This window comes from Vidua macroura, chromosome 6 (assembly GCF_024509145.1).
Source record: "Vidua macroura isolate BioBank_ID:100142 chromosome 6, ASM2450914v1, whole genome shotgun sequence".
NCBI lineage: Eukaryota > Metazoa > Chordata > Aves > Passeriformes > Viduidae > Vidua > Vidua macroura.
The window spans coordinates 39,342,928-39,360,207 of record NC_071576.1 but is presented as its reverse complement, the minus strand read 5'-3'; the positions used below and the strand labels follow the sequence as shown (position 1 = coordinate 39,360,207).

The 17,280-nt window shown below is 46.8% G+C and overlaps 2 protein-coding genes across 5 annotated transcripts in view; one reads left to right on the top strand and one right to left on the bottom strand.

The window, feature by feature from the left end:
* NR1H3 (nuclear receptor subfamily 1 group H member 3) overlaps window positions 1–6,429 on the bottom strand; it is a 29,603-nt gene extending 23,174 nt beyond the window's left edge. The window contains exon 1 of one of the 4 annotated variants that reach the window (XM_053979633.1): window positions 6,342–6,429. The gene's annotated coding sequence lies outside the window, so the exon portion shown is untranslated. Of the gene's footprint in view, window positions 1–1,022; window positions 1,813–5,651; window positions 6,201–6,341 lie in introns of those variants that run through there. The other 3 variants (XM_053979632.1, XM_053979635.1, XM_053979634.1) reach the window with 3 other exon arrangements.
* Window positions 6,430–7,708: 1,279 nt separating this feature from the next.
* Window positions 7,709–17,265, top strand: ACP2 (acid phosphatase 2, lysosomal). Its single transcript, XM_053979630.1, has 11 exons — window positions 7,709–8,002; window positions 8,097–8,192; window positions 8,269–8,355; window positions 10,806–10,958; window positions 11,292–11,390; window positions 11,546–11,635; window positions 13,890–14,022; window positions 14,098–14,186; window positions 14,788–14,894; window positions 15,112–15,287; window positions 15,370–17,265. The coding sequence occupies exons 1-11, from the start codon at window positions 7,907–7,909 to the stop codon at window positions 15,504–15,506; spliced, it is 1,263 nt and encodes a 420-aa protein (XP_053835605.1). The 5' UTR covers window positions 7,709–7,906; the 3' UTR covers window positions 15,507–17,265.
* Window positions 17,266–17,280: the final 15 nt, after the last annotated feature.

The following is a 17,280-nucleotide window of genomic DNA, read 5'->3' as shown; positions in this document are numbered from 1 at the left end:
TAACAGACCAATGTTTTCCTATTGCCCCAATAACAGCTCAGAATAGACTGAAAGTCTGCACAAAGGTTTTAACAGAAAAATACAAAAGAATGTAACCATCAGACCATCTGAGTTTGTCACAAGCAGCGTGCTGCAAGAGTGCAGTCTATTCCCAACTCTGGCACAACCCTGCCACAAGAAGGAAGCCATCACACACGACCCATGGACAAATGAGAAACCAGTGAGCCTGCAAAGACTGATGCTCCAGCAGGGTCTGCAGGAAGCCAGCACACGTTATCCTACAGAGCGCTCCTATAACCTTGACTTCTCAGAAATAAGTGCAATTCCAAGATCGAGGCTGCAAAATGCAGCACATGTACAAGTGTGTGGGAGTAAGCAATGGGACTAAGCCAACAAGTGGCTCCATTTCTTATTTTGATCCTTGTGTCAAGGAAGAAGGGTGTGGATGGCCCCACTGATTCTGGGACACTGCTAAAGGCACCACCCAGAGCAAGTATCAGGGAGTAGCAGTGGAAGATGATACTGAAACAAGGGAGAAAAAAGTCTGCAGTCTCTTCTTGTTTTTTACTTCAACCTTCACCCCCAGTCTGCTGCTTAAAAGCAGCACTTTAGAAAATGCCCACAAAGTACAACTGATAGGGAGAAAATGAATGTTTTCTTCAGGCAAAGGTTTCTCCTTTCTCCACTCCTGTTCAATTTCTACAAGAACAAACATCAGCTTGGGAGCTTTCTGCAGACCAAGGAACAATTTTTCTTCAGTCCCATACAGGCCAGAAAGTTATGTCCCTGCTTTTCAGACACACTCTGATAACAGAGGCTACCTTGGTATGATCTGTAATTATTTTATATCTTACATTTTACATTTTTATTTTTCATTTTAAAACACTCCTCACAATAGAAGTTCCCTCTTCCTTTGCTAAGGAAGGGGTTCTGACACCTTCCTTAAAGGTGCATTAGTGCAACCTTGCCTGTCCTCATGCTATATGGACCTTAAATCATATCCTTACCTATCATACCCTTACCTGGCTTCCTGTCCAGATATGCAGATGCCTGAGAATGTCCATCTCACCAGCTGCAAACACAAAAGCCACGTTTTGAACTTCTTCCTAGCCCTTTCACAGAAATCAGCATATTATTCCTTTCCTGCACACAACGGCCAAAGGTGGGAAGCAGTCAATCAGAAGACTGGAATCACAAAGTTGTTGTTTGAGGGCCAGGTGACAGCTTCTCCTTCTACTCTTGGAGCTTGCAGCTGGCTGAGCTGAGCTGCCCTGCCTCGGTGGCACTTCTCATGCAAGCCAACGCATGCTGCTGAGGGCTGCCCACAGGACTCTGAATGTGCATGTGTGCCTGCATGTCAAGGCATGCACCACCACCGCAGGTCCCAAAGGCTGTTCTAGTGCAAGTTCATGTGCCCACACAAAGCTGCATGTGAGCTTCTGCATGTGAAACGTGCAAAAAGCCACTATGTGTACATCTCTGGCTGTGAAATCCTCCAGCAAAAATCTCTTGCAAGGCATGTGGAGTCCTTTGGGGGCTGGCACATTTCTGCATGTATGTCCACAGCAACCAAGACGTACTACAGAGCTGTTACAGAAGCCTACCTGCTCACACTCATTTCATAAGCGCTCTAGATGAGACTACTTAAATTCCAAACATTTTCCTTTAAATTGGTATTACACACAGTTTTCAAGATTATACTTGTTAATTTATTTTCTACGTTAATGGCAATTTATGATGAAATCTAAAACAACCATTTAAACAAACACACACAGACCCTATTCAAGCAGGACATGGCTACTGGATATCATTTAAGAAGTCTAACTCCTAAACTCCAGAAAGTCACGAAGTCCGCAGAGTCAGTACAAAACAATTCTTTCTTAAAAACGCAAAGAGATTAGTTTCTTTAATTCACTTATTAAATTAGTTCAGTTCACTCAAAGCTGGTGCAGGCAGTATAAAATGGGTGGGAGGTACCTCTCTCTTACAATCTCCAAAGAAATCAAGACAAGGAACGATGAGTTATGCTCATTCTAAGATCTGGAAAGAGAATTACCAAAACTAACCAGTTCATTCTGCTAAATACCCCTGATAGAATCAGTTATTTAATAGCACACTCCAGCAAGCATATTTTCTGTTATGTATCCAGTGCATGATTTGTGTGATTATAGTATAAAAATGTGCATATTTGATTTGACCTTTTTATTCAAATGCAGTTTTGTACAAGTCATGAGGAAAGAAATTCACCCAGTAATTACAACTGACCATTTTGTAATGTAAACATTTACTGTGATATAATAGCATAAATAGATGTATGCATATACACTGTATCGTCGTGTTTGGCAAGAAGCAGTAATAGATGAGCCTAACTGATTACACTAAAGCTGCCTTTTAAGAAATTACCAAATGCAAAACAAACGTTAAATGAATTATTTAAATCACTGACTTTAATCATGATTTCTATCAGCAAGTGGGAAGCCTTGATTTAAACCAATCAACCTTGTTTGCCTCATAGCTGCAGGAGGACCAGTGGGCCAACAGTGCCCTTCTCCCTGGAGGGAGAAAGAATACGACTTCCATGCCCTATTGATTTCAAGAAATTTTATGAGCATATTTGCCAATATTTTTTAAATTTAAAACAAACTAGAAAGCCTTATATGCCGGGAAACACCTACTCTCTTGTCAGTCATGTGCTTTAGCAATCAGTCTGATACTCACCTAGGACCTTATTTACATCTCAGAGAGGTTTCTATGAGTACACAATATAACCTGACTCTGCAACATGGCTTTTATATTGCTTCAATTCTCACATCCCACAAGATAGTTCTCCTACTTAGGCACTAGTTTTGGTCTGCTCAAAACAAGAATTAGATTTCTCATCCTCTAACATTTTCTCTTCACTTCTTCACCGACTTTGCACTAAATAAACATTTATTTTTTCCCCTCCTTAAACCTACTGGGAAGATCTGCAATGCTCTGCTCTCCTCTGTGCACTACCTTAGTTAACCTTTGTTCTCCCCAAATAAGATTGTTAAGAGTTTGACAGTGCATACTTCAAAGTGATTTGTAGTATTACACCAAAATTATGTAAATCATCTTAACATTTTCTTTTTGACACTCCATAAAGCAAGTAATTTTGCCTTACAGGAAATCTGGTTTTGAGATCTCCAGATATAAAAGTACAAGTTACACTAGCTTTAGGGGTGTCTCCCTTTCAGTGGGAACACAAGAAAGAAATTTGTCTATGTTCCAAATACAGGAAAAAAAAGTATTTGGTCACGAGCAGGAAGTCACAAAACAATATTGACACAGGAATGCTAAAGAAAGCCATTGCATCATTTCTAAGTGCTATATTTTTAAGGTCTGACTGAACACGGACAGCCTCTTTTCATTTAACAATATTAAACACATCTCTCAAACCTGAAGTAACTACAATGAAAATGTTAAGTCAAACACAGTATTTGTATACTAGCAGAAGTATGAGCTAATGACCAAGTTCAACCTGTTTATAAGCTTTAATGCAAACCTGTACCTATCAGAAGGAAGCACTCCCCTGAATTCCCTCCTAAGATGAAATTCCTTCACACCGAGACAGTTTCCACAGCCAAGAGAATGTGACTCTGCCTTCCTGAGTTATTATGCTGTAAGGAGAACAAGTTAACACATCCTACAGAAGATCAGCAGAACATTCTCCCCCAACGAAACAAGGTATTTTTGTAGAGAATCATAAAACGGTTTCGAATGGGCCTCAAAAATCAAGTAGGTTCAACCCCCACCACAATGGGCAGGAACGCCTATGACAGTTCTGGAAGACCGACTTTTCTCCAAGGCTGTCAGGTGTGAGAATCTCATTACTTGGTGGGGGAGGGAAAAGAGGGAGAGTGACAAACAATCTGATAAGCTTTCCTATTCAACACGCAAAGACCCACACATCTGCAACAATGAGACTTTCACAGCAGCTGCTTCCAGAGCAGAAAGGAGGATCATCCTTCAATGCACCCAAGACAAAGCACATTATATTCTATACTCTTCCTTAGACAGATGGAATCACAACTTCTGAAAAACAGCAACAGTTAAAAATTTTTAAATTCAGAACTTGAAATTTTGAAAACTTGTCAGTCTTGACAGCCATACAATCACGGGCCAGGTCTAATTACAAGAGACATACTTCTAAGAAGTGAGACCATCACCACTTAATCTAACATTCAACAACAGCAAAATTTCTTCTGTTTACCTCAGAACCAGCATGCCGAGTTGCGAGGACTAATCCAAGAGAAAGGAAAAGAAAGTCATAGCAATCAAATGCACTTTACCACACTGGAAGCACGACTCTTCCTGCAGGTGTAAGACAGGGACAAGGCAGCAAACTCCTGCTCTGTATTTGTACGGCTGCACGCTTGTCCTGCATAGCCTCCCTGCACAGCCAGCTGGTAAGGAAAACATGCTGACAAGACACAGGGAGCTGCAGCAGCAGTAACTGGAAACAGCAAGCGAGAGCAACCCCAGGCACACTGCCAGGACACACTAATTCTGTGAAAAAGTTTCCTGTCCCTATTTTTTTAGATTAGGCAATTTATATATATATAGTCCCTGCTGCGCTACTTCTCCCTGCATCCCTTCACAACATGAGTAGCTGCAAGTTTCCTCTGGCAGCTACAGAACTCCCATGCAGCTCCACAATGACCCATTTTCTATCCCCCCCTCAGGCTGGTTTAGGTTTATTTCCTCCACTTTTTATTTTGGGGGTCTGGAAGAAAGCTGTTAAATATTTTCACCCTGGTTTTTCTCCTGCAAAAGCTGACCTTCCTGTACAAAAAAGAATGCATGGACATATTCATGTATGAGAGAGAAGTATCACTTCAAGTGCTAGATTCCAAAAAGGGGTCACACCAGGAAGCCACAAGTCTGTCTGCTCTCACAAGCCTTCCAGCAGCGGTATCTTCTGGTGAATGTGCCACAGATGCGGTGACAAAGAAGTGTAGCAAGGCCAATCTCCACCTGGTCCTGGCACAATGTGTACCACATCCAATGCCCTCATTTCACAATCCCAATGATAGAAGGGTAGAGCTCGGGAACAACTGGCTGAAGTTTTCAAACAGTTTTTGTTTCCCTAATTAAAATATAAGGAATGTTTTTCTACTTCAGCAAGGGGGTTATGTTTTCATTCAGACTCAATTTAAAAAAATCAAGCCCACCACTCAGTAAAGGAAATAAAACCCAGGTTTTCTGTTTTCTTTTGTCTGACCTCAGGTATAGCCCTCTCTCTGACACCCAGGAACAGTAGATCAACTCCATGTACCTAGGAACACGAAGCAGATCCAAGAAGACTCTTCCCTACAGACAAACATAACCTGCAGTCATAGCCAGAAACTGTCTGACACACAGTGATCCAAACTGTTAGTCAGAAACGTGACTCAGTGCTGGAGACTCCCTCAAAAAACCTTGCAGGGAAGAGCCCAGCTGTCCCTTTAGGAAAAAGAAAAGAAGGGAAGGAATTTTTCAGGAGACAGAGCATTTCTCTTTCACCAGTGATCCAAGGTTTGCTTCCAGCCCATAATGAAATCCTGTCTTGACAGATCTGTGGACTTTAGCAGCGTAAGTTTCAGTGAAACGGCACAGTGAAGAGTAACCACCAATGTAAGCAAAGTTACCTTTTAACAGCACCATGCAAGCTAACAGCCGTACAGGCAAGTTTCTGGCCTAGAAAACTCACGACCCGTGTTGACAGGATGCAACAGGTGAATGACACAGAGAACTTAAAGTTGAGCATAGAGGAGAGCTAACAAGTTACCACAAAGCAAGTAAACATCTCCTGACAGCACGTCCGGAGACAGCAGACAGAAAATCGGGCTCTTCAGATGCACGACAACAGCTACGAGAAACTGACACCGCTCCCCAGACGCCTCCGACCCCCTTAGCAAAGGGACTCTCTCCGACAGCGCGACCGCTCGGTCCCCGCCGGCAGACACCGCGCATTACGGCTGGCGCTGGGCTCCGGACCCAGGCCGAGAGTGACCCCTTCCCTCCCGTCCGCCGGGCTCCTCTCGGGTGACGCCGCCAGCTCGGCCCGCACCCCGCCAGGCCACGGGTGCCTCAGCGGGACGGACCGCCGCCGTCCCTCTTCCTTCCAGCACCTTCCAACGCCGCCCGGCCCGGCCGGCAGCACGACGCGGGCGGGCGGCGCTGCGCCGCCGGCTCCGGGTCGCAAGGAACGCTGCGGCGCTCGGGCCGGCGCAGGCCGCGGGGCGGGACAGCGCGTCCACGTCCCCCGCCGTGAGTCACGGCCCCGCGGGCGGCGAGAAGGAGACGCCGCCGCCCCCAGAGCCAGCGCGAAAAGTTACCGGCGCGGGCCGCGGCTCCCGGCGACGCGCGGCCGCCGCCCCCCGTGGCGCAGGTGCCCGAGCCGCGGGCGGGAGGGGCGGCCCGGCCCGGCGCTGCTCCCGGCGCTCTTGCCGGCGCTCTTCCCGGCGCCGCGGCGGAGCTGCCGTGATGTCACGCGGGCCCGGGTCACGTGCAGGCGCCGCCCGCCCCGCTCCGCCCCCGCGGGTCCCGCGGGACGCGAAGGCGCCGGGCGCGGGTGATTCCCGGGCGGTGGGACCGCACGGGGGCCCGGAGCTCCCTCCCGCGCCGCACCCGCCGGCCTCACGGTCTGCCCGCCCGCAGCGGCGGAGCAAAACCAGCAGCAACAACAGAACAATCCCAAAGCAGGTGCCGCAGGAACAGCGCGCGTTCTCCCTCCGCAGAGAACCTTTTCCTTCCAGCACTCGCCAAGGACTTCCTCAGTGGTGCGGTATCAGTAAACAAAGAAAAAAAAGAAAAAAAAAAAAAAAAGAACGCGGCTTCGTGCTGTCCTACAGATAGGAAACATAATTCAGTTTAAATTCACTAAGCATTCGAGCACGAGCAAATTAAACACGTTATTCTGTCCAGCTGAGCCTCGTGTATTTATTGCACCAACCCTGCCCTGAAATAACCCCCCTGCTTCACAAACAATTTGGCACCCTCAAGTTACATGGCTTCAATGCTTATGATGCAGGGGGTTGCTCTGGGATAGGGTTTGGCTTGAATTATTGAAACCTTACACACAACTTTCTGACACTGCAAACTCATGCCTCCAAGACTACTTTGCAAACGCGAGAGCCATGTTTTCTTCTTTTCTTAAAAAAGAGAAAGCCGAGAACCTCATTCACCTCCCTCTATGCACTTCTGCGTGGAGATAAACACTAAGTAGCACTAAAGTCGTTCAACTGCCTGTGATTTTTCCCTCTACACGGCACCTACGAGATCCTCGGCCAACCATCCAGCGGACGCACAGGCGGCTGCAGAAGCCTGGTTTCGTCTCACACTCGTCTAATTCGACCAAGTTTCGTAAAGAACAACCAAAACTGGGTAAAACCTGCCAACGCTGGGCAGCCTCTTTGCCCAGAGCCAGGAGCAGCAGCAGCATTCCATTCCACACGGGCATCCTCAGGTTGACCCGAAGGATGCGACGATTAGCGACCCACGGCTGCCGGGCAGTGCGGGCCAGGCCGCCTTCCCTACTTCTGCCCACGAGTTTACCCAGGAGCACGCGCACAGCGTCAGAACACTGTGAAATCTCGTGTCCTCGAGCGAAGCTGCGGCGGGGATGACACCGCTGCGCCCTCATTCCTGCCGCTCCTACCGAGCGCCTCCGCGGCTGCAGCCCGAGGCGAAGCCTCCGCAGGGCTGACAGCGGAGGTCAGCGCCGGCCCGGCGAGCCCGACGCGGCTGCTCAGGGGACCGAGCGGGGCTGTCCCGCCGCCGAGAACCTCCTCCTCGGGGGCGGGCGCAGCGCCGGGAGCGCGGCCGGGGCTGTGCGCTGCGAAACCCCGTCCGCGCGGGCTGGCGGCCGGCGGCGCTCGGTTCCGGGCGGTGTGCGAGCGCCATGGCGGGCGGGCGGGGCGGTGCCGTCCTGCTGCTCCTGGCGCTGTGTCTGCAGCCGCCGCCCGCCCGGGCCCGCAGCCTCCGCTTCGTGACGCTGGTGAGGGGGACGGGGGTACGCGGGGGGAGCCGAGCCGGGCCGGGCCGGGCCGGGATGGCCGGGCCGGGCCGGGGTGACGCGGTGCCGCCCGCAGGTGTACCGGCACGGAGACCGCTCGCCCATCAAGGCCTTCCCGCGGGACCCGTACCAGGAGAGCGCCTGGCCCCAGGGATTCGGGCAGCTCACGCAGGTGCGGTGCGAGGCGGGGCGGGCGGCGGGGGCCGGGCCGGGGTCCGGACCGCCGGTGACGCCCGGTGCCGTTGCAGGTGGGGATGCGGCAGCAGTGGGAGCTGGGCCAGGCCCTGCGGCGGCGCTACCGCGACTTCCTCAGCGACACGTACCGGCGGCAGGAGGTCAGTGCCAGCCTCCCGGCTCGGGGAGCGGCGCTCTCGGCCGCCCCACGGTGGGCCCGGGCCGCCGTGCGGGCCCGGGCTGCAGGTGGCTCCTTTGGGAAGGGTAACGCCGGCGCCGGGACTCGTCTCCAAGTATTTTCGTTCCTTAGCCCGTTCCCACTGCAGGAAGAAGAAGAAGGGCCCAAGCGCAGGCTCTGTGCTGAGTCTGGCCGCGGGGCACGGATCGGCCCCCTCTCAGCGCTGCCCTCGCAGCGGATGTGAAGGCAAATCCAGCCAGGGTTGTGAGACTGCTCGAGCTGCCCACTCTGAAGCCCAGGGAACTAAACAGCAATGTTTGTTGTAGCTGGTATTTGTTTCTTACTGAAGCTTGTGAGGTTTTTTTTTTTTTTTCCTGTTACAATAGCTCATGAGAATGCAGCCCGTGTTGGGCCTGCCCTTGCCAGTGCACTTGAGGTACAATCTTACCAGAGCCTGTAAATATTAGTAGTAGTTACTGGCCAGCAATGACCCTCTCATTTCCTTTCAACTGTAAAGTATTGACAGCTACAGTTGCCCAAAGCCATTCATTCCCCTCTCATTAGGATGTCCTCACACTTTATAATAGTTCTTGAGAAACTGGTAGGTTTATTTTGGAAAAAGTCACAGAGCCCTTGTGGAACCGTGTACTAAGCACAGGTAAAATTATAAAAGATAAAGAAAAGTAAGGAAATCAAAAATCCTCCCAAGCACCTCTGCTAATAATCAACTGGTACTGAGTCAATTGAAACATGACCAGGTGTCCAGATGAGAGGCTGGTTCAGATGGACAGCAGGCAGCCAAGGCCCCTTGTCCCACTCCAGGCTCTGCACTACTTCAGTTATTTTATCTGAGCTCAATTAAGCTGATTGAACAGATGGGGCAAACTAAGAATCCCCATACGCTTTTTCTTGTTTCTCCCCTTCTAGGGCTTCCTAGTAAGAACCCAGCTTGTCACAGTTCAGATTACATCCCTTCTTTGACATTTACTTCATCAACAAAACTTCCAGCATTGGCTCAAACACAGATCCTTTAACTATCCTCAGTATTTCCTTTACAAACATACTTCACTCTTATATAGCTTCTGTGAGTTGGAGCTCTTTTCCTTCTCTTGCTTGAGAAAGAAAAACAAACCAAGATGTGCAAACAAAAGCTGTTCTGCTAACAAAGCCTGAACCCTGGCTCAAATTGAGCAACCTCCCTTGTAAGAAGTGTTGCCTCTGGGTGACACCATATGACCGTCTGTCACCTGACTCAGCAACAAGCTGGAGCCTGGCAAAAGGTGCTGAAGAAAGCATGTACACTCACAGCTTAATTGCTTGGGTTTTTTATGATACTCCTAGAATTAGGTCCTTATCTTTTAAAATATTTCATTTCTTCAGAGCTTACCAAGGATAAAAGTAAATCTGTCTAATGAGTACAGGGTCAGTTTTTTCAAGCCACTGTTAAGAGGTAAAAGTGGGCAGACATTGATGTCAGAGAAAGGACCAGTTGGGTTTTTTTCTTGTGACTGTAAGGTTCTGAAGTACACTTCACATGAGAGAGATTATACAGAGTATATATATTTTATGTTTCTCCCCTAACACTTAAAAAAATCACTATCTTTACATTATATTTCATTCTTCAGGCTTTTTGTTCTTGTTTTGGATCAAACATGCTGTTTCCTGGGACATTCTTTTATGATTTCCTGTTGTTCCTCTTGTTTTATTACTGGTTTCTCCAGTTTCCCCTTAAGTGTTTTCAGTACACAAATAGCAGAATACTAAAGTTTTGCCATTTTGACCTTCTGAACATTGCTATATTTTTCTCATTTCTCCTTTTTTCTGGCTCAGAGCTCTCTCTTCTGAGCTCTAGAATGGTCAAGTCTTGGCCCCTTAATCCCAAGAGCCCACAATGATCAGGTAAAATCCCAGTCCTCCCTGTTTTTGTTTACTCTCCTGTTAGTCAGATCACTCTTGTCTTTGTTTCTCAGATGGAAAAATTGAGGCTTGAAGAGGCCATTTCTTTTCCTGGGCACAGTCTGTCATTCCTAGAACCGACAACAGAATGCAGGAGTTTGCCTCAGTCCTGCTCTGCAAATATAGCACATTTCTGATCTGTACCCATAGTTTTCTGCATCTTTGTCTTCCTCTTCTCTGATCCTTCCTCAGACTCAGACTCCTTTCTGTCTCTAACCTCTGCACACTGCACCTGGGTATCCCATTGATCCAGACCAGACAGCTCCAGTATTAGACAGCAGATTGCCTTTGTGTGTGTCCTTACAGTTTTGTCCAGGCCAACATCAGCAGGCTTGGTCCCTTTAACTCCTATTCCCCTGTTGTCCATGAGCAGCTGCAGGGCACTTGGCAGTGTTCCTGGGCGAGTGCATCATCCTGTGCCTGAGCATCACCACTCGCAGGAGCATTAGTAATGGTGCACTGTCCCTGTCCTGGCAGATCTTCATCCGCAGCACAGACTGTGATCGGACGCTGATGAGTGCAGAGGCCAATCTGGCAGGCCTGTATCCCCCAGGAGGACAAGAGATGTTCAACCCTAACATCTCCTGGCAGCCTATCCCTGTGCACACAGTCCCTGAGTCTGACGAAAGGGTAAGTTCATCTCAAAGACATGTATTCACTACTCAAGTATTGTAGTGTCCAAAAATATTTGCTATAGTCTTGATTCAGATTGTCTTGAACTTCTCCTGGGACCTACCTTGCAGAGGTTTTCCTATTTTCAGAAAAAGATGAGAGAATTCAGGGGCTGGGTTCACTCAGCATGTCAGGTGCAACACCTGAGCAGACCACACATGATCGGGACTATGTCAGCAGGCTGCCATAGGGTTGAGGCTGTTTACAGGGTTTCATTACAGTTGTGTATGTTCAATGCAAATTCTGTACTCCAGCATTCTTGGTGACCTGGCTACTTTTGTCTCTGCCCAGCTACTGAAGTTCCCTTTGGCCCCTTGTCCACGGTATGAACAGCTACAGACTGAAACACGGCACTCAGCAGAATACATAAATAAGACCAAAGAGAATTGGGTAAGTGATTGTTTACATGAGAGAAGGTGGTTCTAGGCTTGTAGTTATCACCTCCATATAATCAGAGCTTTGAGAAAAGGGAAGGGAACACCAGTGCATATAATACAGTATGAGATTAGAAAATTGAAGACCTTTCTCTTTTCTCCAACCAACAGCAATTTCTGCAGATGGTGGCAAAGGAGACTGGGATCCGAGATATCTCTCTTGAGAGTATATGGAGTGTGTATGACACACTGTTCTGTGAAGTAAGTCTGGCCATCATCTTACACCCACTGGAATCTGGTCTTTAGGATTCACTGGATTTGGTGGAAATTATTTTATAAAATCCCATGAAACAACTTTTCGCCCTACAATTAGAAGTAATGATCTAATTTCAGAATAACAGCTCGCACTCACTAGAGGCATGTACCAAGAATTACCTGGTTTTGCACCCTATAACCTCCCACTCTGTAGCTGAGATATATATCATGTCCGAGTCAGAAAAAGTCCCACCTGCATAATATGTATCTCTTGAAAGTCACTAGAAAATTACTGCAATTTGAAATTTTTAGATGTCTGTTGACAAGTCTAAGTCCAATAGGGTAGAAATGAGATCTCTGCAAACTGAAGAAACATTAAATTTATTATTTAAGTTGGGACCTTAATTAGGACTATTCCTGGTGCTACCTCTACCTCTCTGGTTCTTTAAATCAATCACTTTTCTTTCTGTGCTTATTTTAATGCCATATCTAAAAGAAAATAATGCTATCCTAAGTGGGGTTCACTCACATCTGGTTTTGACCTATTTTCCTTTGTCAGAGGAAGACTCTAGAGACAGATGTTACCCTTTACCATTTGGGATGGGGGCACCAAACTCTATATTTGAGTTGATTTCTGTTGAAAGCATATCTCATGAAGACTTAAACAAAATCAGAAATTGGGTTAGCTGTGCTGTGGTAACGCTAAACTAAAGGTCACATATCCAGGATAATTAAAGTTGTTATACACAAGTTTCTCGGTATATAACTGTACAGTGTGATCTTTCATGTCAAACTAGTGAATTACTGAATTATAGATGCAGTAAACCAAAGCATTTTGAAACTGAGTCACACTAATTCTATGGGTGTGCAAGACTGCTTCGCTTGCTGGCAGTGGTATACAGTGGTGTGCACTATTTTGGGGGTGTAAAAGATAAATCAGCAGGGAATAGCACTTCTTCTATGTAAAGTAGCAGCTTGGGTTGCTGCAAGCTGAGAATATTCCAGTCCAGAGCTGCTTTGTACTATGTGAGTCTGCCCTTTGTATCACAAACCTCATTTCCTGTCTTGTAACAATCACAGTGAATCAACTTGTATTGGTAAAAAAAATATCCTTTGGTCAGAGAGATCAAGAATTTCAGATCTTCTTCATTTTCAAGAGTCACTTAATGAGCTTGCAGATTGGGCCTGGAAGGCCAGCTGACAACCACTATAATCCCCAAGAACTTAGAGAACAGCCCACAGTCCCAAAGCAAAACCAGAATGTTGTTAAGGAAAGAGTACTTCTCACTCAGAACTATACCCTCAGGCTGATTGGTATTTTCAGCTCCTTTGGTCTTCCTCCTTCTTAGTAAGTCATGCAGAAAGTGCCCTGAAGAGGATTGTTTTTCTCACCTGAGCCAGTAGAGTCATTCTGCTGTCTGGATGGAGACAATAAAAAAAGTCCAAGAAATAGCTGAACTTACTGGCTATTCTCTTTTAAATTAATGAAGACCTAACTAAATATCTAAGCTGCTGATGGAATTTCTCTGAACTGCTCAGACAGAATGGGCCCTTAAGGATATTCAGCCTCAACTTCCGGAAGTCTAATGGGACGTGGCAAAGAAAATTGTTCTCACTAATGCTGGGAAACCACAACTGCTGTTTGTCTGCCATTATAACTAATCCTTTCATGTAATGGGTTGGCTGCAAAGCAAGTTCTTCTCTTGGTTCCCATTTCTCAGGCTCCTGGGTTTGAGTACATGGCTTTGTCAGTGGTGCATCCCACTGTTCTGTCCACAGAGCACTTGCTAACTTTGTCTAGTGTCTTTCAGTGGCCCTCACAGCCTCCAGGGAAACAGGTGCAGGTACACCAGAAACACTGAGTTTGTGTTCACTCGCTTATCTGTTTTTTTTTTCTTTGACTGCATGCCATCTGCAGGGCAGAATTAGCCACATGTAAAGATAATGCTGTAAGATTATTGTATCAATTACAACATAACCTTGCATTCCAGCTGTGCTTTCACAGAAATGTAGCTCCTAGGTTGCAATCTTTATTCTTCTCATTACTATTTTCTGGAACAACATCAAAACCCACATATATTCTTTGTATGCAGCATAGCAGCGTGAGGTCAGAAGCACAAATAGGAAAGGCGCATATTGCATATTTAAAATAGTGTAGGAAAGCAGCAGCAGTGTGGGCAGATCTCCAGACACCCTCCCCTTCTCTGTTTAATCTGTGACCTGTGCTACCTGCACATGAATATTCTGTTTCTCTTTCTAGCAAGCACACAAAATGGATTTGCCTGGATGGGTGACTCCAGAAGTCATGACTCGGTTGAAGGAACTAAAAGACTTTGGTTTTGAATTTCTGTTTGGGATCCACAATCGGGTAGAGAAAGCTCGTCTGCAAGGCGGTGAGTGCACCGGGGAGGGAGCCTTGTGCTGCCCTGCCTGGCTTTTGCCTCTTACCAGCTGATCTCTTTCCTCAGGGGTTCTGCTGGATCACATAAGGAAAAATCTAACCAAAGCATCAAATGCTTCTGCCCATCAGAACCTAAAACTACTTGCCTATTCAGCGGTAAGTTAGAGCTGGGGCTGGCTTTTAGCCATTTCCTCCTGCTTACAGAGGATTTGGACTTGGTGATAGCTTTAACCCTTTCTAGCTTTCCTACAGCCCATGCAGTGATCAGGACATGCATCTTTGCCTCTGACTGGGTGGGAGATGCAGTATCTGGCATTGTTCTTCTGGCATCCCTGAGGAAAATTCCCAATGTATCCTTATTCCTGTTAGCTCAGGCTCATGAGAGTGGCAGACTTTGGGGAGCCACTATTTGCTAGATGGGTTGATGCTACTCAAATACAATGTTTCAGAAGTGTGGATACAGTTGTCTCCCCTTTCCAGCAGCCTACTGCCTGGAAAGCCAAGCATTTCTTCCAAATTGCTCTCTAGAGATTAGTTCTCAGAAAAACAGTGCAGTATCTATATGGCTGTTTCACTTCCTCTCCTCTGGCACCATCACAGACCACCGTTGTAGCAGTACAGTTCCTCTCCTATTTTCCAGATGGAAGTTACAAAGGTGATATCCCCTCAGCACTGCCTTGTCTGTTACTGGTATGGTCTGAGCTGCCCTGCTACATCCCTAAGGGTAACTGATTTGGTTTTTTTCCCTCTTTCTCAGCATGACACCACACTTGTGGCACTGCAGATGGCTCTAGATGTCTACAACAAGATCCAAGCACCATACGCCTCATGTCATTTATTTGAACTGTACCAAGAGGATGATGGGTGAGGGCTGCAGTAAAGACATCTGCTGTGATTTCACCTCGAGGGTTAGATACCTAGGCTAGGCTCCACTCCTGGGGTGTGCAAGCTTGCTCCTAGTGGAAGACTCATGAGGAAAACTTATCACCAGAATAAAGGAAAGGGTGTACACACTTAGTTTTTGGGAAGGGATGACTTCAACTAGAGAAAAAGAAACCACCTTGCTCTGTTTCGTTTTCAGTAACTTCTCTGTGGAGATGTTTTACCGGAACGAGAGTGGGAAGGAACCCTTCCCACTGACAATCCCTGGCTGTCAGCATAAATGCCCATTGCAAAGATTCTTGGAACTCACAGATCCTATTGTTCCCCAGGACTGGGAGCAAGAATGCAAGGTATCAAGCAGCATGCACGACACAGGTGAGCCCAGGCTTGACCAGAGTGTGGCAGAAGGGGGAAGTCTGGATGATAGCATGCTGACCATTTATTTTCTCCCTTACAGAACTCTTTGTGGGTTTGGCTGTGTGTGGATCCATTCTCCTTCTCCTTATTGTTCTCCTCTTGACTGTACTCTTTCGCATACAGTCTCAGCCCCCTGGCTACCGGCACGTTTCCAATGAAGGAGAAGAGCATGCCTGACAGTTGCTTCAACTCCTTCCCAGGCAGTAGGAAGGAGCTGTGTTGCCCCTAAGGATGATTGGGCACCTTCAGTTACGCAGCATTCTTCTGTTTTGGCCTTTACTTCCCAGAACAGAACTGGACTTGATTTCTGTATGCTTTCTAAAGGTGACATCCTTTAGAAATAACTGAGAAAAAGAACTGAGCTACTCTAAGGAAATGAGACCTTAACTTCGAAGCCAATATACTGTCTGGTGCCCTGGTCCTCATACAGCTTACCCAGTCTGGGATTCCCAACATGGCCAGTTTCAAGTTTTCCTCCTTTCAAGTGACTGTAAACATTACCACTCACCATGACTGTTGGCAGAGAAGCTTGAGCCTGCAGCAGCTGCCACATCCAGTTGCATTTCCCTTCAGGATCAACCTACTTTGAGTGCTTTTCCCTCACACCATAGGGCTGCTAACGGTAGAAAGGCTGGGCTTGAGCTGAGGGTGCAGCTCACCAACAATGCACCAAGACTCATCTACTGTCCATGCAGAGGGAACTGCTGCAGATGATGGGAGACATATAAAGTGTTTCTTGAGGTTGCTGTCAAGTAGTTGCTGCTGGCAACTGGGTATTCTTCCCCTCTTCACATTGTGGGTCAAGAGAGGACTGTACTGAAATAAGGACAAGCCTGAAAACGTAGCAGTTTTCAGTCAGTCCTAGGATTTGGCTCAGTAGAATCAGAGCAGAACCCAAGAAAGCTCTCTCATGAGAGAGAGCAATTCCTGTGACCAAAGCAAACCCACACTCAATTTCTTGTGCAATGTTGGCTCTAGAAAGGAAAGTCCCCCTAGATAAGAAACTTGGTTTCTGTCTAAAGATCCCAAGTTTAAATTTTACTTCCCACATCTGAACTTCAAGGACATATTAAAAGCAGTATCCAGTACTCCAGGCAGTCCACATTTCAGCCCAAGGAATATGCTTTACTAGCAGAATGTTTTTATGCTGTAATTATGAGGTGTAGCAGAGCTGTTTACCTAAGACTAGATTAAATACCAAATTCTATAGTTTTTCTTCTTATCTTCCCTACTGGATGGACAACAAACATAAAGGATCCAGGTTTGGCAGGTGACTGTGGATTCCTTTATTTGACACAATTGGGCATTTTGTGCAATGTGATTCTTTCTCCAGCCTGGCCTCTCTGCACACTGCAGCTGCTGCAGAGACCTTCACACCAAGTGCTCACTACCTGCCTTATAGTTTTTGGCAGAAAATGAGAGACTGCAGCAGGCACCAGAAGCACAGGCTCTTCACATGGTGATACTGCACATTCACTTCCTACTTTTACTTCCCTTTCTGGTGCAGTTCCCTTCCCCTCTTGGATGCAGAAGCCGATTCTTAGGTTACAGACATTTCCTTTTGTTCCCCCTAAGGAGTACCATGGGGACTTTTCTCCACACCGTAATCAGCATCTGCCAGCATGGGAACCCTAAATCAGCAGAAGCAGCTTGCTGTTCTCAGCATCTTCCTTACCTTTTTGTCCTCTGAAGATACAGACTAGGTCTCCTGCCCAGCAAGACAGTCATAAAGGAAAAGCTACTGCCTGTGAGAACAGGCACAAGAAAGAGGTAATAGAAAGTGCATTTAAGAGGACCAGACCTGTTATTTTTAAAGGCACCAAATTTTGCACATAACACAGGAAAGGTTTCTATGATGATTTAGACATTTTGACTGTGAATGACTTTCTGTACTTGTTCCAATACATTTCATTATTAAAATCAATTTCGCACTGAACTCTACTCCTCTTCT